The sequence below is a fragment of the Zosterops lateralis genome, assembly GCF_965231275.1.
Source record: "Zosterops lateralis genome assembly, chromosome: 1".
Classification (NCBI taxonomy): domain Eukaryota; kingdom Metazoa; phylum Chordata; class Aves; order Passeriformes; family Zosteropidae; genus Zosterops; species Zosterops lateralis.
The window spans coordinates 125580741-125605773 of record NC_139762.1 but is presented as its reverse complement, the minus strand read 5'-3'; the positions used below and the strand labels follow the sequence as shown (position 1 = coordinate 125605773).

General features: G+C 41.4%; 2 protein-coding genes across 4 annotated transcripts; one reads left to right on the top strand and one right to left on the bottom strand.

Annotated features, from left to right (window-relative positions):
• Positions 1-220: 220 nt before the first annotated feature.
• On the bottom strand, positions 221-19016 carry LOC310909171 (carbonic anhydrase 13-like; the record flags this gene model as incomplete). 3 transcript variants are annotated; one of them, XM_083860739.1, is made up of 9 exons in its annotated part: positions 18932-19016; positions 11820-12017; positions 11413-11461; positions 10703-10728; positions 8053-8171; positions 4675-4770; positions 3470-3532; positions 2445-2600; positions 221-334 (listed from the first exon to the last, which is right to left on the bottom strand). In XM_083860739.1, the coding sequence occupies exons 1-9, from the start codon at positions 18960-18962 to the stop codon at positions 221-223; spliced, it is 852 nt and encodes a 283-aa protein (XP_083716865.1). In that variant the 5' UTR covers positions 18963-19016. The 3 variants fall into 3 exon arrangements, with proteins under 3 accessions (XP_083716865.1, XP_083716866.1, XP_083716867.1); XM_083860740.1 differs by lacking the exons at positions 10703-10728; positions 11413-11461; XM_083860741.1 differs by lacking the exons at positions 10703-10728; positions 11413-11461; positions 18932-19016 and adding an exon at positions 12438-12540.
• A 705-nt stretch (positions 19017-19721) lies between these two features.
• Positions 19722-24937, top strand: RBIS (ribosomal biogenesis factor). Its single transcript, XM_083863351.1, has 3 exons — positions 19722-19881; positions 23243-23359; positions 24770-24937. Exons 1-3 carry the CDS (start codon positions 19762-19764, stop codon positions 24836-24838), a joined length of 306 nt encoding a protein of 101 aa, XP_083719477.1. The 5' UTR covers positions 19722-19761; the 3' UTR covers positions 24839-24937.
• Positions 24938-25033: the final 96 nt, after the last annotated feature.

Sequence of the window (25033 nt, the reverse complement as noted above, 5' to 3'; positions counted from 1 at the left end):
CTCAAACCCAGTCAGACCTGTTACCATCAATGAACCTGTCACAACTCTGGACATACTTGCCTGTGAGAAATGACTGCATGGAAACCACTAATAAAACAACACCTATTTGTTAAAACAACTCACCAAAAAAAAAAAAAATCTGAAAATCACTAAGTATATTGAACTATTAAAACAAAATCATCCTTTGGTTTGAGAGGGAGGCTACTCTGGATTTACTCCTTTAATTCCTTCTGACTTCTCGTCCCCTTAGAGGCTGGGGAGGCCGGAAGTTTCTCAGCAAGCAGCAGGCGACCTCGTCCTCAGCAGTGCTCAGGAGGCCGCGGAATTTGGCCAGCTGGAACCAAAAGAGACATTGGGTTCAGCAGAAAACCCTCATGTCAATACTAATGAAAAAAACATGTAAATATTAAAGACACTTGTCACTGTTTTTCCACCTGAAGGAAGAGAACTGTGTTTTACTAAGTCATGAGGGGAATGGTGATTTCACAGTTTCTATCCTTGTAAATGAAAAAGGATGACTACTGAGAAAATATCCCAAAATACATGTCAACATGAAAACGTGCATAAGGATTACTTGTTTCCTTTATTCACACTTTGTCTTCCATAACCTGATTTAAACCAGGGGGGTTATATTTTGAAGTCGATTTCATCGTTTGGAGATTCTGGAATGTTTTTTGCCCAAAAAAATGAGATTATGTTTCTTATCATACAAACATTCTCTGCATGTTTCCTTGTTCAAAGAGTAAATTCACAATTAACCTGGAATTGCAGGTGTGGTTCTACAGAAAGCTTCTGCAACTAGAACTCACTCAAACCAGGAGAGATTCCAAATTCTTCCCTTGTGAAGACACAGGACAAGCAGTTATTCATAACTCAGCTTATGCTGATCTCAGCAGAAATCCCATCAGAGCTCCATATCTAAACCTTGGGAAATCTGAGCCTGATTTCTGATCTAGGTATAGAATTTTGTTTAATTTCTAAGATTTCCAATAGTTACTATTTCTATACACCACCTTACTTCCCTCCTAGGTTACCAAAGGTCGGACAGCACAAAAGCCAATTCATTATAATAGAGCATTTAGTTGAATGGCACATTGCATTGTAATGACATAAGAGCAGAAAAGGTCAATGCTATCTTGCTTCACCCCATTCTGAAGCTAATATTTGTAATTCAGGGTCCTGTAAGTTTCTAAACACTTAAAAGCTATTTTTAATTTCCTTCAACCTGAAAAGTGTAACAAAAAGTCCAAAGTAAACTCTAAAGCCCTAAAGAAATACAAACTCAAGGATTAAAATTAAATGATAGAACAATATCAGTCATGGTGCTGACTGATCAATCGCAATGTGGACATTACTGGAAACAAACACTTTATCTGCATGCATGTTTATATTGATAAGAATATAGCAATTTCTACTTTAATGCATAAGATATAGCTAAAGTTTATGAAAAATGACTAATAAAAGATCACTATACTTGACACTTTCCCACACCATGTTCTCTGAGCCTGTTATTCGTGGCTGTTTACAGCACTTCACATTTTAGAATGTAATTATTATATTTTTGCCCAAATAAGAAGCTTTTAATCTGAAAAATGGCTTGTCTTTGGAAAGTTGATACCTTAACACAAGTTTTCAGTCACATACACATTGCAGTGAGCCTTACAAAGCCAGATTGAGGGGAGAGAGGAAGAGATACAGATGAGAAAAATACATACATTGAGCAAATAAATTACTTCAACTCAATTACAAACAGAAATTCGAGGTTTCCTAACAAGCAACCCATTCAGGGAACTGCCTTAACATTTTTAGCAAAGACTGAAGTCACCATTTCTGCTGAGCATGAGGTCTCTACTCAGAAACACTTCACACCTAAGAAGATTAGCCCGCTGGGTGTCACTGTTACCAAGTTAGGATACAGCATGAAGCTTTAACAAGAAATGTAAATAGACTCTTTACGTCGAATCACAGCTTTCCTAATACAGCCTAGCATAACCCCAACTTATTACAGGTAGTATTCCCTTTTCACAAGTCTAGTAAATTCATCAAGTTTTATGTATTTAGAGTGCAAGAAGAAATTTACTACTTGTCTGCCAGATAAAAAATGCCAAAGATGAGGTTTGAGCAGGATATGCAAATAATTAAATTAACTAGAATTCCAGAATTTCTAAGCATCACCAGAACTCTTTTTTTCCTTTAATTTATGAATTATTTCTGTTTATTAATTTTTAGAGTATGTAGATTATTTTTAAAAATGAAAAATAAATAGCTGTTACATCAAGAAAGGCAACTAGTTAGAATAAATTTGATATAGAAATTTGGGCTTTTGAAAATCTTGTAAGGTCTGCAGTGCCAAAGTCTGCAAAAAACTGTAAGTTTGGGTGGCATTTACAATTTCAATTCTTACAGAAGCAACATTTCCATAGCAGTGAAAAATCCAAAGATACCTGCTCAGAACAAACATTTATGGGCTCTCTCAGAACAATCCAGATGACACTCTCAAGAAGAGGTGGAACAGTGAGAGAGCCAAAGTAAGTCCAGTAGTCCAGGGACTTGGGAAGCAGACAGCTGGGATCAAAGTTTGTGAATAGTGCTTTTTTCCCCTGGAAAGAAATAAAAGAGAAAGAAATACCAGGGCAATATTATTTAAAAGCAAGAGGCCAAGGTAAACCATGCCAAAGGAGGTAGAGCTTGTTCCATTATCAGGTGGGGTGGCAGCATCTTGGGTAATGACAGGAGTCCTCATCACTGCCCTTCTGAGGTCTTACCTCAGAGACAGCTTTGCTGTGGCTTTCCTTGATGCCAGCAGGACACCATGAAAGGTATGTTAGCACAGGCTCCCCAAAGCTACAGATGACCATGAGATGGAAGTTGTGGGGAGAAGGCAGAAGATGTTAGACTTTCAGTGTGGTCTCTGTGGGGCTGGCAGAGTTACCCCACAGGTTACTGCCACTTGCTTCCCTCCCCACTCACTCCTCCCAGGAGTTATCTCTGCTTCTCCCTGTACCAGACACCAGTAGATGCCAGAGATGTCTGTCTGAAACATCATGCTGAGAGTCTGGCAGATTTCTCTCACACAAACAATACGTTATTTCTCACCCTTTGCCTCAGCAAAACAGGGAAGGAAGTCTTTCCCTCATATTTTTTACAACTTTACATAAAGTATGCTTCTCCCCTGTTACTATCCTCATAGCAACAGATTCATCAAAGACTGGGTTCTGTGAGAAATTAGCATTTTCCCCATATCTTTTACTGTGTAAGAATTATTTTTTGTCTACTTAGTTTTCAACATAAACAGAATGCACATAAACTGTCTCAAATCAGGTATCAATCATTAGGGATAAGGAAACATGAAGGTGCAGGGAGTAGCAGCCAGGTTTCTAAAAATAAAATACCCTACCGAAAAATAAAAAAATCCCAATAAAAGTAACCACCAAAATTAGCTTGTATTCTTTTAGAAGCCCTTGTTCACCTTGATTCTGATGGTGTCCAAGTGGTCAGTAATCTTGTTCAGCTGAGGGTTGCATTCACCAATCTAATAACACCAAAGAAAAAAGAAATAGTGGAGCTCCAGAGAAAAGCAACAAAAATTAATGAAAAGAAAATGCATAATGAAACTGTTTTATATAACTGAGGTGACTGTAAGATCAGATGTGTTTTGTGAGTACAAACCTGTGACTAGCTGGTCCTTAGATACAATACTGGTCGTAAGGAAGACCCACTCCCTTGCTCATAGTATTCTGCCTAATCATAGTAATTATTTCAGCTACAGAAGAATTACAAGCTCTTCACTACAGTGGAATAGAAACTATTTATCTTTCATGTTTTAATATACAGGATATTAAAAGTTACAGAATAACATCAGAAATTTAAACTGCTTATAACATTGAAAACACTGTTTTTATATAAGAACATTCCAAACAGAATTTATGTGCTAAGAAATCCACTAACACTTCCCTTGAGCCATTGAAATGCAAACTTGAAAGACAGAATTACTGAATTGCTGAAGCAGTCCTTTGCAACTGCTGCATGGGATGGCTCTCTGACTGTGCCAGCATCAGTACTAGCTGTTCTCAGGAAGCTGAGTCAGCCACCAGAAACCACAGAATTGACCAAAGCCTTCTCTTTTGCCAATTTCTTTCTTCAATTGTGTGAATTCCCCATCTGCTTCTTCATACAGAAGTCAGTGAAGCTATTGCATGAATTTATTCTTAGAACAGGTAGAGACATCAAAAAGGTATGAAATAATTATTAGGGCATTCTCCAGTTTCTGGTTTTGCATTTTTTAATTATTATTATTTTCTAGAAGAAACTATCAGCTCAGAAACAAGCCATTAAAGAAACCTTTAAATCAATCTGTCCCCCTAAAGGAACATGCTAGTCAAGAACGAGATACTGGGATCCAATTAGAGGCAGCTGAATTAAGTTCCACATCTAATAGTGCATGGGCTTGCAGACTAGGTAAACTGAAGAGTCTCACTGTCTTGAAAAATCTGTTAAGCTGATATTTTTATTCTTAAAAGCAGCACAGCTTCCTTTTATATATTGGCAGCTAAACACTATGAAAGAAATAAGTATAAAATAAGTGTCCCTTTAGCAATAATTACACCAACCATCATTATCTCTTTAGGTTTATAATGCAGATTTATTATGAGGGCTGAAGCTTTATCTTCTTACCTTCAGAAATACAGCCATGACTGCTAGTCCATCTGACTGACAAGCTGCCTCAACAAAACTGGAATACTTCTCTGCATTCCAATGGACCACATGAAGCTGAAAAGCAAGAGACACAGACAGCATCAACTCTCGCTGAACTCAAGTAGTGGCAAATGAATATTACAACTTTACTGGGTTTGACATTCCATTTCACTCTTTTGTATGCAGAATCATACAGTGTTCTGAATACAGATATTTAATGAAATCAGTAAATATGTTGTTCACAGAAATGGCAAAAGCTCAGTGGCTGAGATTATTAAAAATTTATCAGCATTCGGCACACCACAGTGCCTGTCAAATTGCTGTTGGGTCCCCAGATTTTGCACTGAGAAGTTAAGACAGAAAAAAAAAAAAAAGAAAATAAAAAAGCCAATAGTTATATAACTAGAGGTTTTAAATCCATTTTTAGTACAGCTGATTTTAAAAAGTGATTAAAATTCATGAGAATGTCATTAGTATTTTACTCCTCTTTTTTCTTTAATCAAGCTTTCAGAAACATTAATCATCCAAATAAATAGCTAGAAAACAGCCAAATACACATTAAACTTGCACTGACCTCTTTTCCCTTGTTTAGCTTAAGGGAACATCAGCATTTCATTTTTGACACTTTTCAAATGTTATTTTCTATGACTACCAGTAGTGACGCCCTTACACGCAGCTTGATTATCTCAGGTTTGAGTATTTGCATTTCCAACATGCATTATTCTGGAAGTATCCTGTCATATTTGCTTAAGAATCTTAAAGACACTACCCAGCCAGGAGGGAAGAGGAAAAGCCTGTGCTATTTCCATGCCACTTAAGTCCCTCCACTTCAATCAGGTTTCCAAATTCCAGACCACACTTCATGATGGGAGCTCCTGGTTCCCAGGAGGTGCCAGGTTGTCTCAGCCTTGAGCCACGGTCTGACTGCCAAACTGGAGAGAGCACACTCACACAGCATTTAACTCTAAGAACTTCACAAACATTAATTACTTTCAGAAATCCTCAATGGATTAGGAAATCTTATTACACATAGTTTTTAGCTAAAGATGCTCAGAAGCAGGGTGTGAGATTGGCTTTTCTAAAATTGGTAACCATCTTTTCAGATTTGGAACTTCAAGAATGCTGAAAAGCTACTCATTGAATGACTTAAACTGGGATGAACCCATAAAAAAAGGCTTCCTTTTGGAATAGCACCTACAAGACAAGGAAATTTAGGAAAGCTGAAACCTGCTTTAAAGGACTTCTACGTGAAGCAACACAGCTGCATGGTTGAAACAAGGATCCAGGAATACAAAGATTTTTCTTATAAATATCAATCCTTGCTTAACCTCTATGAGTTTCAATTTTCCATATCTATAAAATGGAACTCTTACTTGATATCAATGTTTGTTAATCATTTGGGTTCTAAAGTGCTGACACATTACTTGCAGCAAGTAAGGAATCTCTATTGACTGTCGTCAATAATAATACATGTACAGCCATGGTGAGCATGCTGGCTTACAGCTTTAGAAATCCTTGAAGGAAAGTTGCAAAGAATATTATACACTAAACCAGGAGGAGAACATGGTCCACTAAACCTTTCTCAAGTGCATTAATATCCTGGGGCTCATAGTGCCTGCACTGTTCCCTATTCTAAGTTCACAGAACCTATGTTGAACAACTTTTAAACGATTACATTTTTTCATATGCAAAAAGGAAACATACTCTCAGTCAGAAATTACTTTTATTGTGGATTTGGAAAGAAAAAACACCACCAAAAACAACCCAACAAAGAACAAAAACTCCCACAGCTACTAAAAGCCCACCCCCACTCCCTCATAGCTTTGCCAAAAAAAAAAAACCCCAACAAGGTAAACCTCCCAAAACCAAAACCCTCACAGAGTGTGGAACACTTTTGGGTACAGACCCGTTCTCAACGGCTTGTGACTTCTCTCTAAGGAATAGATCCCGTCTTACCACCGCCGTGTCACTGCAGCTTGTGAAGAGACCTTGATCAGACTGTATGTTGTCATAGAGAATGGAGCCATGGATCCCTTCTGCTTCTTGGTGGGCTCAAGGGCCAAACCTTGCAGTCTTCTTTACCTGTACATTAATTCTTTTTCCAATTCAGTTGATGCTTTTTCTTGAAACCTTGCACATCTTCCTTACAAAGGTGAGCACGTGTCTCCTTCTGAGGTATTTTCTTTTGTGTGAACAATATTCAAAATCCTTGGTTTTAATTCTGAGTTTCTTATCCCAAAGCCAAAGTGACATCTAGAGGGCTTCTTGTGGAGGGTTACCCAACCAACAGGTAACAGAAAGGCTTTTAGACTGGCTAGAAATTCAGAGATATTTTCTCCTTCCATTTGGATTCTTAGATGGGAAACATTTTCTCAGCTAGAAATTTGGGGTTGGTACTTAATGGCTTTAAAGCACCTCTATTAATTCTTTATATTCCATCTCACCTGGTTCCTGTGGAAAACATAAGCCTTTAAACACTGCAAATGTCACTTTTCCCCATTAGTGTTAGAAAATTTATCTTTTTTTTCCTGACCAGTATCTCTCACAGCATTTCCAGTAAAATCTGATCACACCACAGTGCATACATCTTTTTCTTCTATAGTATTATGCCTTTTGTCCATTTATTTTTACACTTTTTACTTCTTTTTAACCCCAGAAAACTCTGACACTGTCTGAATCATATGTTTTTAAAGACCTCAATCTCCTGAAAATATTCCATGTTACTTCCATTTGCAAAGAGGAATCTCATACTGAGAACTTTCTCCTGCAGATTACACAAATGCACCAAGGGAGACAGAGCAGGAGCGAAGGCTCCATGCCAGAGCAGATGGTGAACTTCTCCCTGTGGCACACCACCTCCACTGAAGCACAGTACCCCATAGATAGCAGCCATCCCACAGACAGCAGGCATCCCACAGATATTAAAGTGTGGTTCTCAAAGTCATAACCATAACATTGTTAAGTGCACCACAAAATGCAACATTCCTAAGTCTTGCATAAACTTTACACTACATAGGCCCCAAATCCAGTAATTCTGTGGTTTGTCATTGAAGATGACTTTGAAAATGTTCTCCAAGGAAGAAACAATGAAAGACAAAGTTAAAAATAACTCTTGAACATTAAGTCTTGCTCTTATCGAGCTCTTGTCTTCTGTACTCCTTTTTTAATCCTCTCCAAAGCTTTCAAAGAGGTTCTCCTTTGAGAAAGGACCAAACATGCAACACTTCAGGAAGACCGCTTGTCTTTCGATAAAATGCGGGGAAGATGAAAAGCAGGAAGAGGAAGGGCAACATTATTCTTGCAATGGAAAACTAGTCACAAACTTAGAGGTATAGATGACTCCATGTACAGCCTTACCTCTGCTGCATACTTCATCCCATCCACCGTGTGCTCAGATCCGGCTTCATCATTGGATCCCCAGTGGAAGTGAATCTGGCGCAGCCTGTAGGTCCCGCTGAGTGGCCCCCCAGTCAGCACTGGAAACCCAAGCAGAGGAAAAGGCTTCACTGAGAGAACAAGAGTCACTACCCACGTCCTCTAACCTCAAACCAGACTTCAGTCTTCGGACATTCCTCTGCTCCTCCTCAGAAGTTGTTTCAGATTTCCCATTTCTTGGAAGTACTACTGAAACCCACCTGTCGAGGGCAAATTAGTGGGTTAGGGCCCACTAAAGGGTATGCTGCTATTGTAAATGTTGAATATTTCTCAGAGAATGGGAAAATACTTCCATTTCACAACAGTCAAAATTTTCTTCTCTTGATTATATTCAAAAGAATCACTAAGAAATTAAGCTCAAAATAGAGGTTTTATGAATAAGGAGTAGGATCATAAAAATGCTATGTCACCAGAATTCGTTCTCTTCTTTGAAATTTAGTGAAAGATAGGCAGAGCTTAAATTTTTAGGGCTCTTTCCTTAATTTTCAACCAGATCCATTTATATCAGATTGAAGTCTGAGAGAAAGGAGCTTATAAATAAATACAATACATAAATAAAATTAAGCCAATGCTACATATGCATTGTACAACTGCAATATTACTGACAATCAGCCAGGGCTGGAAAGAATGTCCTATGAGAAGCAGCTACATATTTTGGGATTGTCTAGTTTGGAGAAAAGGAGGATGAGGAGTGTCCTCACTGCTCTCTCCTTCTGAGGAGGGGAAGCAGAGAGAGAGCTGCTGGTCTCTTCTCTCAAGTATCCAGTGATAGGCCTCGTGGATAAGGCTCAAAGCTGTGCCAGGGAAGATTTAAACTGGATGCTAGGAAGCATTTCTTTACCACAATGGTGGTCAAACATGAACAAGCTTCTTGGAGAAGTTGTCAAAGCCCCAGACTTATCAGAGTTTAAGAGGCATTTAGAAAATGCCCTTTAATTTTTGGTTAGTCCTGTTAGTCCTGACCTGGTCAGAGAGTTGGACAAGATGATTGCTGCAGGTCCCTTCCAGCTGAAAGAATCTATCCTATTCTATTTCTATTCTGTTCTAATTCTAATTCATGCATATGGGTGGGTTTTTCATTATTTTGCTCTTGCAAGTGCTCATAATTTTCTTGTCAGACTTAGAATAAAAATATCTCTTTACAGAGCCTTGAATGTGAATTACACTCAGAAAGATTCTTTATTCACAGCAAAACACATCACTGCACTCTCCCAGCACCATATGTCCTCTCAGTGTTTGGGAATCAGTCTGGAATAGTTTACTGGCTCATTACAGAAATTTTAAGGGGAAATGAGGGGAGATTTAAATTATGTTTTTAAAATTAATATTAGTAGGGATGACAATAGCAACTTTTTCTCTCTTCTACGTTTAGTCCAAAACCTAAACTTTCTTAGGAACAAAGTACATCAAATAAAGATGAAAAAAGAATTTTTAAGTTGCCTATTTACTGACAGAAGTAGCTTGGATTATTAAAAGGAATTGGGACTGTTTATTCTGGGAAAAAATATTTAACTTCCTTAAAGCTTCAACTCAAAACCATGCATTTACGCAGCCTATAAACTTATCAAACAGAGGAGATGGGGCAGTGGCACTTTTAAACTTCTTCTTTTAAGGACTGTAAACTTAGATGCAAATGATCATAGAAAAGTGTGAAGATCGGTGTTCTAACTGGCTGAGGAAAAACTATTATGTAGAAATGTACCAGTATGAAATACTTATGCTGAAAAATGTGGAAAATGACCTGTTGATGTATTTGTGCCACATCACACAGTGATGTTAAAACCCTTTCATTCCAACAGTAATTAAGGAAGAGGGTAGTCATAAATTTTTACAACAAATATCAGTATCTCAAATTTTGTAAAATCCTGGAGGAATATCAATAGAACAATTTCAAAGAATGGAGTTAATGTGGTACCAAAGAGCATAAACAGACTTACACAAACATTTACAAACTTGACAGCCCAGTTCCAATGCTGACCAAAGTGAGGAAATAGTTCATATGGGAGCCAGTTAATAATGCATTAGAAGATACTAATGTATTTAGTACCAATCAATTTGACTTTTTTTCATGAAACCAACACATGGCAGGAATTCTTACTTCACAGAGGTGCCCCAGAGGCCAAATTTGGGCCCTAGAATATTCAGTATTTTTTGACCAATGACCTGAAAGAAAACAAAAACAATACTGATAAAGTTTGTCAATGACAAATATTATGGAAAATAGTGAATTACTCAGTTTATGGTTGTGGACTGAAGAATCTGGTCCATGCATAAAAGACATAGAGTCTACTGAAGGAGACTGGGAATTCCATCTGTTAATTATCTGACCAACATCTGTAAGTGCTTTGCCATGATATGAACTATATCCTTGGAGATATGACCTGAGGAAAGCAGTAAGAGGAGGATCACATTACCACTGTTTTGGTACCAGGGGAACCCTTGAGAAACACTGTGTTCAGGCCCTGTCACTTCATGGATGGAGTTAGAGAGTGGAAAAGGTTCTTGGTGTATTCACATTCATTACCTTTTTTCTTTTAAACTCTCAGGGTAATTAACAATTAGAACAACTTACCAAAGGCTGTGGTAGATTCACCATCGCTGAAAAATTGGAAATCAAGATTGTATATTTTTCTAAGAGATGTGCTTTAGTTCACCAGCATCTACTAGGCTCGAAGCAGAGATTAAGCAGAACTTCCGTGGCATCTGACACAAGGTCAGACTGATCAGGGATGGTCAGCTGGTGGCTTTCAGGCAACATCCAATTTTGACAGAAAGTTTAAAACTAAGACTGTTCAGGAAACAAAAACATGACTGTGTCTCCATCCATGTCTCTCCCTCTTGCCACTATGAGCTAATAAGTCTCCAGGACTAATGGGTCATCACAAATTAGTCTCTCTCTGGCTTTGACACTCGTAAAAGCATCATATGGTCTTGGATCCTCAGGTAAGCCTCATACAGCCATAAAATGATTTTATTGCTTGAAGATTCTGCACTCCTACAGCTTCAAGGGGAGGCATGCTGGCTTGCCCAAAATCCAAGAGAAGGTTTCAAAGATGAAGGTACTAACATTACAAAAAGTATGATAAACCAGAGAACTTTTAAATAAGAATTATTGTTTGCTAACAGGGAAGCTACATACTCCTGGAAAAGACAGGGGCAGTAATATGTTCAGAGAAGAAAAGGGATTACTTGAGATCTATTTCACTTGTTCTGTATTGGCTCTTACTTGACATAAGAAGTCTGAGTATAGGTTGTAAAAAGGGGAAAAACACATAACCAAACCTGCAGCTAAATTCAGACAAGAGATTTGAGCGATTCGGTTGGAATGAACCTGTAATGAGACATAAAGGATTCATCTGCAGTGAGAGAGAGGGCAGCATTTGAAAAATTGTACACAACACTGTTCAAACAGGGGGCTGGCAATATCCAGCTGCTGGGGGTGGATCAAACCACTCCTTTGAATAGGGAATCCCAGCACTTTCTGACAAATACAACCTGGAACATGTGTCCAAATATGTTCCCACACTGTATCATGCTGAAAGACAAGGAAAAAGGAATTTCTCATCCAGAGCAGCAAAGCCTTACTGTTTATAAGGAGTTTATACCCAGCAGTGAGATATGCCGAGGCTGTAGGCATTCTATTTAGGAATTGGTGGAAGAAGTGACAGTGCAAGGATAAAGGAACAAACCTGATTTGTTGACGGTGTCATCAAACTCCACACTGGTGGAGTGCCCGTTGTTAAGGATGATTTTAGCAGAAGCTGGATCATAACTGGGATTTAGAGGACGGAGGGAGGGATCATACTTGGTTTCCTCCGTTTTGATGTCGATGGGTGACTGACGGTCTCCATTAGCAACAGGAAAAACCTCCTTCCAGTGGGCAGGCCCTGCAATGCATTGGAGGAAAAGTCTAAATTGCTGACAGCACCCTCATTCTTATGGAAGAGAACTCTGCTTAAATTGTCCTCATCTGCATCTTTTAAATTCAAAAAAGATGCACCAGAAAAACACAGATCAAAATATTCAGCTACTTTTGCTGCATCACATTGCAAAAGCAGATCTCAGGACCCCTTCATCACCCCTTTAATCAAGGCCACATGCAGTATGTAGATAGTTAATTATTCCCAGGTAAGACTCATCTATGCACAAGACACATACAACAAATGCTCATTCAAATCAGGCATCCAGTATACAACAGGCACTATGTCCCAACAAATTTTTGACATGCCATTTTTGCCTAATATCATGTCTCCTTGTGTCTTTATGGATTAATTTTTTTTATGCCTCAGTCATTTGCTTCAAAAGACCTGAGAACATATCTTCCACTGATCACTCTGAATGAGATGGGGAGATGTCAAAAAAGGTGATTGGTGATGTCAGAAAATGCTGAGTGGTTCCTGGAGCCTGATGGCAGTGCCTGGACCCTAAACACTGCTGCACCTCTGAGCACCTCCTCCCAGTCCGCCAACTGTACACACCAGCTGTCACAAGAAAGAGAGACTGTCACCCTCTCATCATGAAGTGCCCATGCACACAGGCACACATACACACACACTAGTGTGGCACTGACAAAATCAAAGAGCAGGAACACTTGGGAAGGTTTGGATTTTTACTGCCTTTGGCTGATGAGAGTAGATCTTCCAGACACAGATGCAGCACCATTCACCAGACTTAGGCAGAAATTACAGGACTAAAGAAACTGTTAATCAATACTAGTCATCTCAACCGTCCTCTCTCTAAGCAGGCTAAGCCAAATGTCACCTGAAAAGCTAATAAATCAGTAATATGGATATGAGAAAATGGCAAATGACATCCTAAAATATAAGGATGTGTGATTTATCTGTTGTCACCTACTAAACATCAGAGAGTTCCCAATAATTCACAATAAGAATATATGTGCCACTGTTTAACCATATTTGGATAAGAGGATAAAGAAAAATATGAACAAGAAGTTGCCTGGGGAATATGTTCTATAAAGAAGAAAACAAGGTTTAGGATGGAAAGGAGGAGAAAGCAAGGGGAAAGAAGAAAGAAAAAAGAGAAAGGTGAAAGTCTGCAGGGCAAAATATCTTTCAGTAAAGCACAGCACTTGTTTTTCCTCCAGGCTTATAATGGCAAGAAGCATAATAAATCAATTGATATACTGGATATAAGAAATAATTAATATAAGCATCAGAACCTGGTCCAGTAAAACCTGCATCACTGGAAATCCTCATAACTCTCTCCCTATACTGAAGATAACTGACCTCGGTGTAAAAATTGGATTTGCATCTTCCTGGATGTCTTGGCACTGAAACAAAAATGATGACAAAAAAGAATGAAAACGGTATGATGCAGTGGTTAACTGCCTAACATCAAAAGCTGTTAGAGATTTTTCTTCCCTTGACTTCAATAGAAGTGAACACAGCTCAGAAACCCACAGGTGTTAAAAGCACCTTGGCAGTAAATCAGGAAGGAAGCGCCCACAGCACTGGGGGCTGCTGCTCGCACAGCACCTGGGCAGAGAATGAGCCTCCTCTGAGCAGCACCGAAAAATAGAAGTGGGAAAAACTTGTAAAGAATAGCCTAAGACTTAAACCTCAGAACGGAGACAAAGGCCTTGATTTGTTAAAAATTAATTACTCCATTAGCTAAATTCAATAAAGAAATAGATTCTAAGGCAGAAGATAAAAAATCCTACTGGTCTGAAACATAAAAACATTTAAACTTAATTCCTCTCAGTTCAGGAACGGTCATCAAAGCTATTCAATATTCTAATTACATATAGTTTAAAATACAATTTTAAATGTGTTTAGATCCTAATACTCTGTAGTTAGGGATGCAACACAAAATTGTATTTGTAAGAAGCACCAGTCCATAATTCACTAACGTGATTTGGGATGCCTAGAAAAAGCTTATTGCTTTTAATACACAATTAATTTTAATATTTAAATACTTAATTTTAATATTTCTAATACTCCTTAACTGATAAAAGGCAAAAATATATTTATGTGCTTAACTACTTGGTCTCCTATTGTTCTGTCTCAGAAATAACCATAATTATTTGAATTAAATAATATGGATGACTTGCATTCAGAAATAATACAAACTTGCCAAAAAGAGGACCCAAGGCTGTGATTCGGTCACTACCTAATTATTTAACAGTAATATTCAGTTCTAAAAAGACATTGTTGTTTGTTTGGCACTTGTTCTTGTCTCAGATGACCAAAATAGTGTTTTGCTATGGTGATTAAACATCTACCAGTAAACAAACTACCAGACATCTGACCTTTCAAATATACAGGAAAATATCAAGAAACTTCAGCTCATTTTGTACCACCAGATTATATATCAAGAAGTATTCCTTACTAGGTAATCTACCAGCAATCTAGTACAATTGTCATGCTTTTGCCATTCTAGGAAAACTGTGACTCAATTAATTTCTACATTTTCTAGCCCAATGCAAACTTTGTGTATGACTGTTGTAAAAAAAAGTCATTACTGTTGAAAGAGATGCTGAAATGCATGTCATACAAAGAAATTTATACCAGTGGGATCTCCAGGGTGAAAACATCTGAATTCAGATCTGAATTAGATGCCTCCATACTAAAATAATGTCCACTTCAGTTTTCTAAATATGCACTTTAAGACATATCCAGGGAGTGTAACTCATTAATTCCTCTCCCTTCATTTTTTCCTTTACTGAATGAAAGTGATTAATGTACTTCTTTTTAAACTTGCGAAATCCTCTCCTGCTGTTGGGAAAATGTTCTCTTGCTAGAGGCAGTTTTCTAGTAGCTTTAAACAATCAAAGCTATTGTGACTGAGATTTATGACAAAAAAACTGAACCATCTGCTTGAAGATTTCATGCCTTTAGTTTGGACACAGAATTACCACAGGCAATGAATCGTCTGACACTTTTAGGTCAGACTATCGCTGCACATACCACTCACCAGCACTGCACACCACCAGTCCATGAAACAGATCTCACAATGAAGGCAGTTAGGATTTGGCAGCAAATAGAACTCACCATAGCACCTCACAGTGTTGCATTTTGATCCAGCTGAAGCTAAAGATTACAAATTTCATCAACAGGATAACTTGAGATAAGCTCAGTGAAGACACTACAGGATACAGCTGAGGGTACAGTGAGGCTCTATATGTGCACAAATGGACCATGTACAGGTTAAAAAGGGTTTGAGTTGGGTTTTTTCCCACAGTTTGTTATTATATATAGAAAATTCATTATTTTAGTATTATCTGACCTTGACAGGATCACATCCTCATTTATTTCTAAAGAGAATCCATTGCCCAGTTTATCAAACACAGAGTGCTTAAATGCAAACTTAGGTTTGCAAGTAATTTGATTGTGTATTAGGTTATAGTAAGATGAGCTCAAACAAAAGCAATTAAAAATTCATTACGGTAAAATTAAGCACCTTTTTTAAAGCATATATTGAAATGATTTAATTATTCTCGAAAAAAAAAAAATATATAAAGAGCTATGGCTTGACTGAAGTATCTTAAAGGTCTCTTTTGCAATCTAAATGATTCTATGATTTGATTCTTTGAATTAATATCCCTTTTATTTATAAAATGCCTCAGCATTACAGCAGTAACTAGTTCAAGAGAATTTTTTTTCTGCAGCAAAAGACAATACATGTAAATAATTACCAAATATTTCATTAAACAAATAATAAAGTGAAAGCAATTGATTTCCCACTGTAGTCCCTTCCAACCTTACTCATTCTGCGATTTGCCTTTTAACTAAAACAATTCCCCTGTAAATGAAAAAGGACTCAAGGGGTGGGGACATTTCTGTCCTGACAGGAACTTTGAGCAGCAGTGAAAAGCATGTATGATGCCACACTGAAGCCAGTTTTCAAAATTTCAGTATTATGCCTCTACAGATAAACAACATCAAAATTGTGAGGCAGAAAAAAGGGCAAGAAAGCAAAGGCCAAGGTTTTCACAGAAATAAAATAATGCCTTCATGTGTTTCAGAAAAACGTGCATCAAAGTAACCGAGAACTTCTGCATTAGGTTTGTGTGACAAGATACTGGTGGCAGGGAGGCTGCAGGTGTGGCTTCTGTGAGAAGCTGCTGAAGCTTTCCCCGTGTCCAACAGGGACAGTGCCAGCTGGCTCCAGGCTGGACCCACTGCTGGACAATGCTGGGCCCATCAGTGACAGTGTTAGCAGTGCTAGTGCTCCTCTGGGATAACAGATTTAAGTAGGGGAGAGTTCCTGTGCAACAGCAGCTGAAAGAGAGGTGTGAGAATATGTGAGAGAAACAGCTCTGCAGACACCAAGAGGAAGGAGAGGACATGCTCCAGGAGCCAGAGCAGAGATTCCCTGCACCATGGTGAGGCAGCTGTGCCCTGCATGGGGGTCCACAGTGAAGCAGAGATTCACCTGCAGCCCATGGAAGGTCACAACTGGAGAAGGTGGATGTGTTTTGAAGGAAGCTGTGACCTCATGGACAGCCCACACTGTCCTCCTGGCAGGACCCCATGGGAAGCCCAAGCTGGAGCAGGTTTGCTGGCAGGACTTGGGGCTCCCCGGGGAATCCAATGTGGAGCAGCCTGTGAAAAACTGCAGCTTGTGGGAAGCACTCACACTGGAGATATTCATGGAGGGCTGTCTCCATGGGAGGGACCCTATGCTGGAGCAGGGGCAGAGTGTGAGGAGTTCTTCCCCTGAAGAGAAGGGAGAGGCAGAGACAACGTGATGAACTGACCACAGCTGCTGCAGGACAGGACATAGAGAAAATCAGGAGTGAAGTTGGGCTCGGGATAAAGGGAGGGTTGGAGGCAAGATGTTTTAAAGATTTTATTTTATTTTATTGTTACCATACTCTGATTTGATGAGCAACAAATAAAACCAATTTCCCCAAGTCAAGACTGGTTTGCCTGTGAAAGTAACTGGTGAGTGATCCCTCCCTGTCTTTATCTCAATCCCTGAGCCTTTCAGTCTGTTTTCTCTCCCCTGTCCAGCTGAGGAGGGCAGTGATACAGTGGCTTTGGTGGGCACTCAGTGTCCAGTCAGGGTCAATCCCCAAAACTTTTAATTCTGTACCTAACAGTGAGCCCATGTCCTTAAACATAGATATTCCATTTATGCAGACATGTATATTTTAATATTTGCCAGTTTATGACATAATGATTTATGTTGTGACTGTTTCAAGTGACAAATGCAGAACTCAGAGTGAACACAAATATCTTTTCAACTCTACAGGCAGTCACCCATACTGTATAACCTTACCAGATTTAATTAATTTCAGTTTATTTCCATCTCAATTGTAGAAGGTAATCTTAGTTTCAGAGAAACTATTTTCAGGTCCATGAAGGCCAACAAAATTTTTCAAGAATCAGAGCAATTTCCTTCATCTGCTACGCAATCAAACAATAAAAACAAGCAAAATCAGCAAAATAAATGCAGTAAAAGAGAAAAAGCTGAGAAATAAAACTGATGTAGGGAAGAGCACTGAAGTGTTCGATATCCATGCCTCCTGCCTCTAACCTCCTGTGAAAGGTGTGGTGAAAGGGATGGACTGATGAGGAACCACTCACCCCACAGCTGCTGTGGGACTCCAAGAAAGGAGTGAAAGGCAAACTCTACCCCAAATCTGTTACCAGGCAGGCAGTAAATAGAGTTTTATAGGAGAGACGGGACCTCAAGCAAGGTCCAGGGCCACTCCAGTAGAAATTCTGGTGGCCTCTCCTCTCTAGAAGTTGAGAATAGGAAACAAGAAGAGATAGAATAAGGGAGGGAAAGTGACCTTCTTATCTGGACTGTGCAGGTGAAGCTCAAAGCATAGAAACATATTGAGAAAAAAATTTGAAAAACAAGACCTATTTACGCCTTCAGGGGAGGGGTAGGGTAGACTGCACAACAGCAGATAACACACCCAATCATTGCCACATCCCTGCGATCCACCACCACTACCCAGTTTTTCAGGAAAAGTACACCTATCCAGAAAAGATGCAATAAGAAAGCCAGGAAGGAAAGGTAGTACTTGCACAAACAGTATTCCAAAGTCTAAGTAACAATATACATAAAGCATATTCTTATAGGCATTAGTATATGCAAATATATAGTTGTCTCCCTTTATTGTCACAGCGTTTCATTTCTCTGCGTACAGACAATATAAGATATTCCATGTATTTTATCAGAGCTGAGCCTACAATTTACAAAACACTTTCATTTCTACTTGCACGACTTGTGAGACCGTCTGCACGCTGGAGCGGCGTTTGCATGACTGGAAGATGCAAAACAGAGCAAAGCCTTTAAGCTTGCTGATGAGCCCATCCTGGGACTTCAAAGCCTGACAAAGATGAAGGAAACCACTAAGGAACAACTAAAACCCAAAAGCATCTCCTCTTGGGTACATAGTTAAATATTTAAATAACCCAGTCAAGCGACGAGGATTTCCCACCGTGTAGTAGAAGCGGCGCACAGCTGGAATCAGAAAAGCACAGCTGGAATCAGAAAAGCACAGCTGGAATCAGAAAAGCACCGCGGGTGCAGCAGTTCCGATCAGGGCAGCTCTCTAGCACCCACTCGGTCTGTGCACACAGGTGTTCAGCTGAATGAGGGAACGAAATTCCACTCGGGAACGAGGCAGACCCGACCCGGAGCCAAGCCCAGTCCGGCTCTGCAGGCAATGCCGGACACCTCTCAGCCCCGCAGAATACCGAGACAAAAATGGGCTCGCTCTCACGCTCCAAAGCATTCCAGCTCATCCAGCTCTCCCTGGAGGGAGAGAACGCGGGAGCTGCCGAGCCCCGGACGGGAATTGCTTCCCGCCGGCCGTTCCTACCGTTGTGCTCCTCGTATCCCCAGTGCAGCATGGCTCTGCTCTCCCGCCGGCACGGGATGGGATGGGATGGGATGGGACAGGACAGGACGGGCTGGGGCGGGAGAGGCGGCGGCGCCCCATTTGAAGGCGCCGGACGGAGGGCGCCGCCCCGATCCCGGGGCGCTGATAGGGAACACCTCCAGCCCCGGCTCCCGGCCCGCCCGGCCTGTTGTCGCCCCAAGCCCTCCGCCCCCCGGGCTCTCCCGGCCCCCCATCCCAGCGCCGCCGGGGCGGCCCCAGGGAGGCAGCGCCACCTCTCAGGGGCCGCTCCCACAGAGGGAAAGGCGGCGGTGTCCATTCCTGGGGCCATCCCGCCACTCCCCAGAGTAAAGCCCCGCTGCGTCCCCTCCCGTTTTTCTCCCAGCAGTGTAAACACAATTCCCTTTGGAATGAGCCGCAGGAAGATTTCACGTTTCACCAAGCGGGTGTCCCACACCCCACTGGGGATTTATCCAAGAGCCGCTTGTGCCCAGGGCAGGTGTTTGGTTGTGGCAACGCGGGGCTTCGGACTCGGCGCGCCGAGGAGCTCTCAGCCTTCCCGTCCAGAAAAAGCGGGGTGCGAAGGCACGGGAGGCGCAAGCAGGGCCGAGGCTGAGACCGGGACAGGGACCGGGACCGGGGACAGGGACCGGGGACAGGGACAGCCCCGCTCCGTTCCCCGGTGCAGCCCCACAGCGCTGGCCCGGGGCGCCCCCTGGCGGCCGCTGGCGGCGCCGTCCGTCATTGGCGGCTCCCCACCCACGTCACAGCCCCGTGTGACGTCACCCGCCTGCGCGCCGCCGCCATCCGTCATGGGCAAGAGCCGCGGCGGGGCCGCCAAGGGCGGGAGCGTGTTCCGCATCGCCCGCAGCGCCGGCATCAGAGCCAAGGCCAAGGGCAAGGCGCGGCCCGTCACCTCCGGGCTGAAGCAGGTGAGTGCCGCGGCGGGAGGAGGCGCTGGCCGGGCCGCGGTGCCCGCCGGAGGCCTGGGCCCGGCGGGGGTTTCTCCCCTTGGGCCTCGCCGCGCCGTGGGACAGGCGCTCGGAAATTATTAAATCCAGCTGTGGTAGGGGCACTGTGCGTCTGGGCACAAAACGGCAAACTACACTATTTTCACACGGAAATTACGTTTGTATGGGGATGTATCATCTGCGAAAAGAGAAGGACAAGTTCATTTGACTTATCCATCTGCAGAATTAAACCATGTGCCGCAGAAAGCATCGGGCTGTGCTTGAGGGGCGTCATTTGGGAAGTGTCTCACAGTATCTCGCCTTGTCCTCGGGAATGCGATGCCAAAGGGCGCATCAGCAGCGCAGCGAATGCGCCTTCACTGGGCTGACTGCATTCACAGTGTGCTGAGGTGTAATCCAGGGCACAAACAACAAAACGCCTCGATCCAAACCACGGGGCATAGTACAACAAACAAGGGGAAGTCCTGCTCCTTTCCATAACGTTCCTGGTCCCAGGAAGGGATCCTTTTTGCAGGCTTGGCTGGATTCCCGCAGCTCTCCTTGCTGCCGGCTCAGGAACTCTTCGCCCACTAGGTGACTCAACTTGCTAAATCAGCAGTAAAAGCCATTAAATTAAAAATACGTTTTGCATTTTTATGTGCCGGGTTGGTGATCAGTTAATTATGAATGAATGTAGAGAGAAGCGTTTTGGTGGGGAAGGACTAGAAAGGCTGGAGCCTGTTCCGATCCAGTAGCTGTTTAATTGCCTCAGCTGTCAAGTAAAACTGTCAGTGAGATGCACTGAACAGACCTAGGAGTGTGCACTGCTGGATGTTTTGCTCTTAATTCCTCTCTGCACCTTACATGGGCTGTGATGCTTCTGTGAGGCAATTTAACATACTAAAGCAATGGAAAAACAAAGAAGCAAAAATAATGTTGTTATTTTCGTGTCTGTTGAGGAGCACAGCCCAGAGAAGGGAGAGGGTGGATCATGGAGCAGTGCAGGGGAAGAGGGATGGGGGTGATCTAAGCAAGAGTTTTCCTGCTGTGAGGAGGGAGTTATTATATGGTATCTTCTCAAACCCTGCCTCAGAGGTGTGTGTTCTGCAAGAGTTCAGCTGTCCCTCTAGAAAAGCATCTGTTAATAAAAATAATAAAAGCAGATAGTGGCTTAGTTTTTCCACTTGGTGCAGTTGCAGTCTGCTGGACAAACATAAGTAAATGCCTCTTAAAAAAAAAGGCTGTTTCACATTTTCTCCTGCAAGCTAAAGCCACTTGATGAATTAATCTGGTGGACAGACAGGAATGTAATGAACTTTAGAAAAAACAATTTCATGTTACTGGCGTCGCATCTCCTCTTAGTCTAGACAGTTCTGTATAATAAAGGGAGAAACAGGTTTAAATAACATTCATGAAAAGTCAGTAGCTTATTAGAGGTAAAATTTTATTCTCTATGTTTGAAGCTGTATTCTTTAATGCATTAAGCCTTTGGGCTTAATGTGATTTGCTTATCATTAAGCAGTAGAGGAAGATGCTCAGGAAAAAAAATGCTAAAAAATTATGTTTATTCATTAACAGCTGAGAGCCCATTGTAACTGTTCAGACAACTTTAGATGTAGATACCTGTGCTAGCTATAGAGCCTCTCTCTGGGGAGGAGTCCTGCCTGAGTACCTGGGGATATCATGTTTTAAAACTGACTGGAACTTTCTAAAACCCCTGTGAACCTGGGGGAAGGTGACAAGCCCTGATTGAACACATGGTCTTTGTACATCACGCTACCAACAGTCCATTGACTCTGATCAGAGCTAGGGCTGTATTTCTCCAGTCACTGTCCCAGTTAAAGTGTTCATCTGAGTAGGCCTGTTTTATCAGCCTCATTGCCACTGCTCTCTTAATACTGTTTTTTTGAGGTCAGTCAGAATGGAATTATTGTTACTGTATACCTGCTCTGAAATTATGGAGGCTTTGAAAGCAAAATGAATATGTGTAACCATTCACAGTTTGTTTCTGCCTGTTTAAATTGCTCAGAGGTGAGTTACAGGGGTAGCCTTTGAAACAGCAGTAGGTTCCCTGATTTTTGGGGTTACCTGAAGACCTATGAGCGTGCTTCTGGAAAGTTTGTGATGTAATAGGTGATTACCTGGCTATGATTCTGTTCCAGACTTTGGAAGCAGCAGGTGCTAGGGCTGACATCAGCTGAATCTTACTTTGCTGCAGTGGTGAGAGTTTTTGCCCTCTTGCACCCACCCTGCTCCTCTACCACAGACAGTTGTCCCCAGAGTGCAACACATGTCCATATTCTAGTGCTTCTTTGATGAAATGACTTACAACAGCAGACCTGGGCTAAAAGAGAGGCTGAGGTGCCCAGAGATGCACATTCCACTCTGCTACAGCCACAGTTTCTTTAAATACTGAGGCAATACGTGGTAGACGTTGGACAGACCTATAGTATGAACTATTAGGATGCAAGGTGTGATGATGAAAGGTAAGCTACTGGAATAAATTCAAACTAGTAAAATCATTTACAAATTGTATTTGGTTTGAGCCAGGTGTGGCTTCTCTAAAAAGCTGCCAGAAGGTTCCCTCATGTCTGAAAGGGCTGATGCCAGTTGGCTTCAGGATGGATATGCTGCTGGCCAAGGCAGAGCCCATCAGGTACTGGCAGTGCCTCTGGGATGATGTAGTTAAGAAGCAAACCACCAACAGCAGTTAGAACGGAGGAGTGAGAATTTTTATAAGAAATAGGCCTGCAGACACCAAGGTTGGTGAAGGAGAGGGAGGGAGGAGGTGCTCCAGGAGCTGAGATTCCTCTGCAGCATTTGTTCGACAACAAGTGAAATTAGTTTTCCCCAGGTTAAGTCTGTTCTGCCCATGATGGCAAATGGTGAGTGATCTCTCCCTGCCCTTATGTCTAGCCATTACATGAGCTTTTCATTATATCTCCTGTCCCCTGTCCAGCTGAAGGAGGCAGCAATGGAGCAGCTTTGGTGGGCACCTGGCATCCAGCCGGGGTCATTCCACCTGAGAGATGGAGGAAGGAACCCTTCCTGGGACTTCACTCCAGCTAAGAGGAGCTGAGGGTGGTGCAGCAGGGCCTGTAAAACCTGACTTTTGTTTTCTCTGTGTTCTCTTTCTGGATCGCTATGGGCTCCCATTCCAATAGAGCAAGTTTAACTCTTAATTTTTCATTTATTAGTACACAGCTAATGACCTAATGAATTAACATAAAATATACTGAAAAGTATGTAACACTGGCTGCATAATAGCACAAAAATGGGGCAATTTCACATAAGTGCAGTTTTTGTTAAAAATATCGATGCGTGTCTTTTTTTTCTCTCCCAGATAAACATTAAAAATGCTGAAAAAGTTAGCACAATAAATAAAGCATTTGCTGAAGTTCAGAAAGAAATCCGGCAGCTATCAAAAGGTACCCCAGCAGAACCTCAGAAGACTCAGCAGGTAATTTCCCTTTGTAAAAATCTGAGAATGAAAAGAACGTGCGTGTTCAAAGCATTATAATGTGTCTCTAAGACTGCAGACAATTAGCCCAGTTGGTCAGTGTGTGGTGCTGGTGACACCACACTCTGCTTGATGATCCTCCTGGGTCCCTTCCACCTCAGAGCATTCTGTGAATTCGTGCAGTTGCTTTAAAGAGTCCCAGTTTTATGAATTTCATTTGTGTGGTAATGCTGAAACCTGGTTAGCATGTTCAAATTCTATGTAACTACTAAAGCAGAGAGAGAGAGGAGTGTGGGCAGCCATGCTGAAGCATGCTTCAAAAGCATATTTTTAAATTGCCTTTAGCTGAGTTCTGGGTTGTTTTTTTTTTTTTTTTTAAGTTAGTCCCAGCTCCATCCCCTTGATTTGAAACTTGTTTCTCTGCATGAGATACAAGACACAGAGAGGATGAACCTGGGTGTACTCTACCTGAAGCACTTGACAATGCTTTGAAACAAACAGTTCTGCCCCTCTTTGTTCCCAGTTCCTAAGCCCTCCTATTACCTCATCAGAAGGACCAACTCCTGAAACAGCAATTTCTGTAGTACAGGTTTTGCCTGCAGCACTTAGGGTTCAAGACATGTTTCTCTTGCCTTTGTCTAGTTTTTTTCTATACAGGCCTACTTGCAGTCTTGCACAAGAATTAATTCATAAAGTTTAATTCCTGACAAGTTCCTCCATATAAACTCTTTCTCCTGACTGATGCTCTAGGCAGTTTCAGAGCGAGAAAACAGTGCTTCAGGATGAGATGCAGATGAATCCATCCCATCCTTGCTGTTGAGGGAAGGTGGAGTTTGGAGAAGTGGACATAAGTTCTCAGTGTGCCTGAGGTGATGAAGTTTCTGTACAGCTGGGAGCAACTAAACAAGTGTCAAATACCTTAAGGAGAGGCTGAGGGAAAAGTAAAACATAAGTGACAGTGCTGCCAGCACAGGATAAAGCCAAGCCAGGATTTCAAGGCAGTTGGAGCCAGTGGTCCCATCCCTGCTGGCTTGTTATTTATTCCTCCCAGAATTCAGACTGTACTACTGCTCCTGTGCCAGTAGGGCTCTACATGACTGCTGAATCTAATCACTCGGGCTGTATTAATAGTATTTTCTCCAAAGTTGCAGAAGTGTTGTTGAGAGTAGTTGTGAACTAAAAGCTGAGCCTCTCTCGGTTGGGCTCTGTGTGTTATGTTACTGGTATGATGCTCCCAAAGCATTTCTTGCTTATGTCTCAAATTCAGTGTATCCTGCACTCCCACCAAATTATTGAAGTATGACTGAAAAATTAGTCTAAATTAAATATATAAAAGACAAACTAATCTTCTGTACAATGTGTATTTATCAGTCTGGGTTTGTTTTTGTTTTTTGTTTTTTTTTTCCCTAGGTTTCCACAAATCCAGAAGAGGAACCAGCAAATGTGGATGCTGCCACAAGCCTATTATCTCAATTGTAACGCAAAACGGACAATGAAAGGGTTGGAAGAAATGAAAGACCACAAATACTGATGGCTTTGTTTGCACAATTTTATTAAAAAAATCTTGTTAATATACAAGCATTGGCACACTTTAATACAAACTACAAACAGACCTTTCCTGTCATCTAGGAAAGTGGAATGTCAGAAGTCAGTGTGAGAAACTTAAAGTGCTAA

Coding starts and splice junctions, on each gene's coding strand:
- RBIS (XM_083863351.1), top strand. CDS start 19,762: ATGGGCAAGAGCCGCGGCGGGGCCGCCAAGGGCGGGAGCGTGTTCCGC. Junction 19,882..23,242: donor TCACCTCCGGGCTGAAGCAG/GTGAGTGCCGCG, acceptor TTTCTCTCCCAG/ATAAACATTAAAAATGCTGA. Junction 23,360..24,769: donor AACCTCAGAAGACTCAGCAG/GTAATTTCCCTT, acceptor TTTTTTCCCTAG/GTTTCCACAAATCCAGAAGA.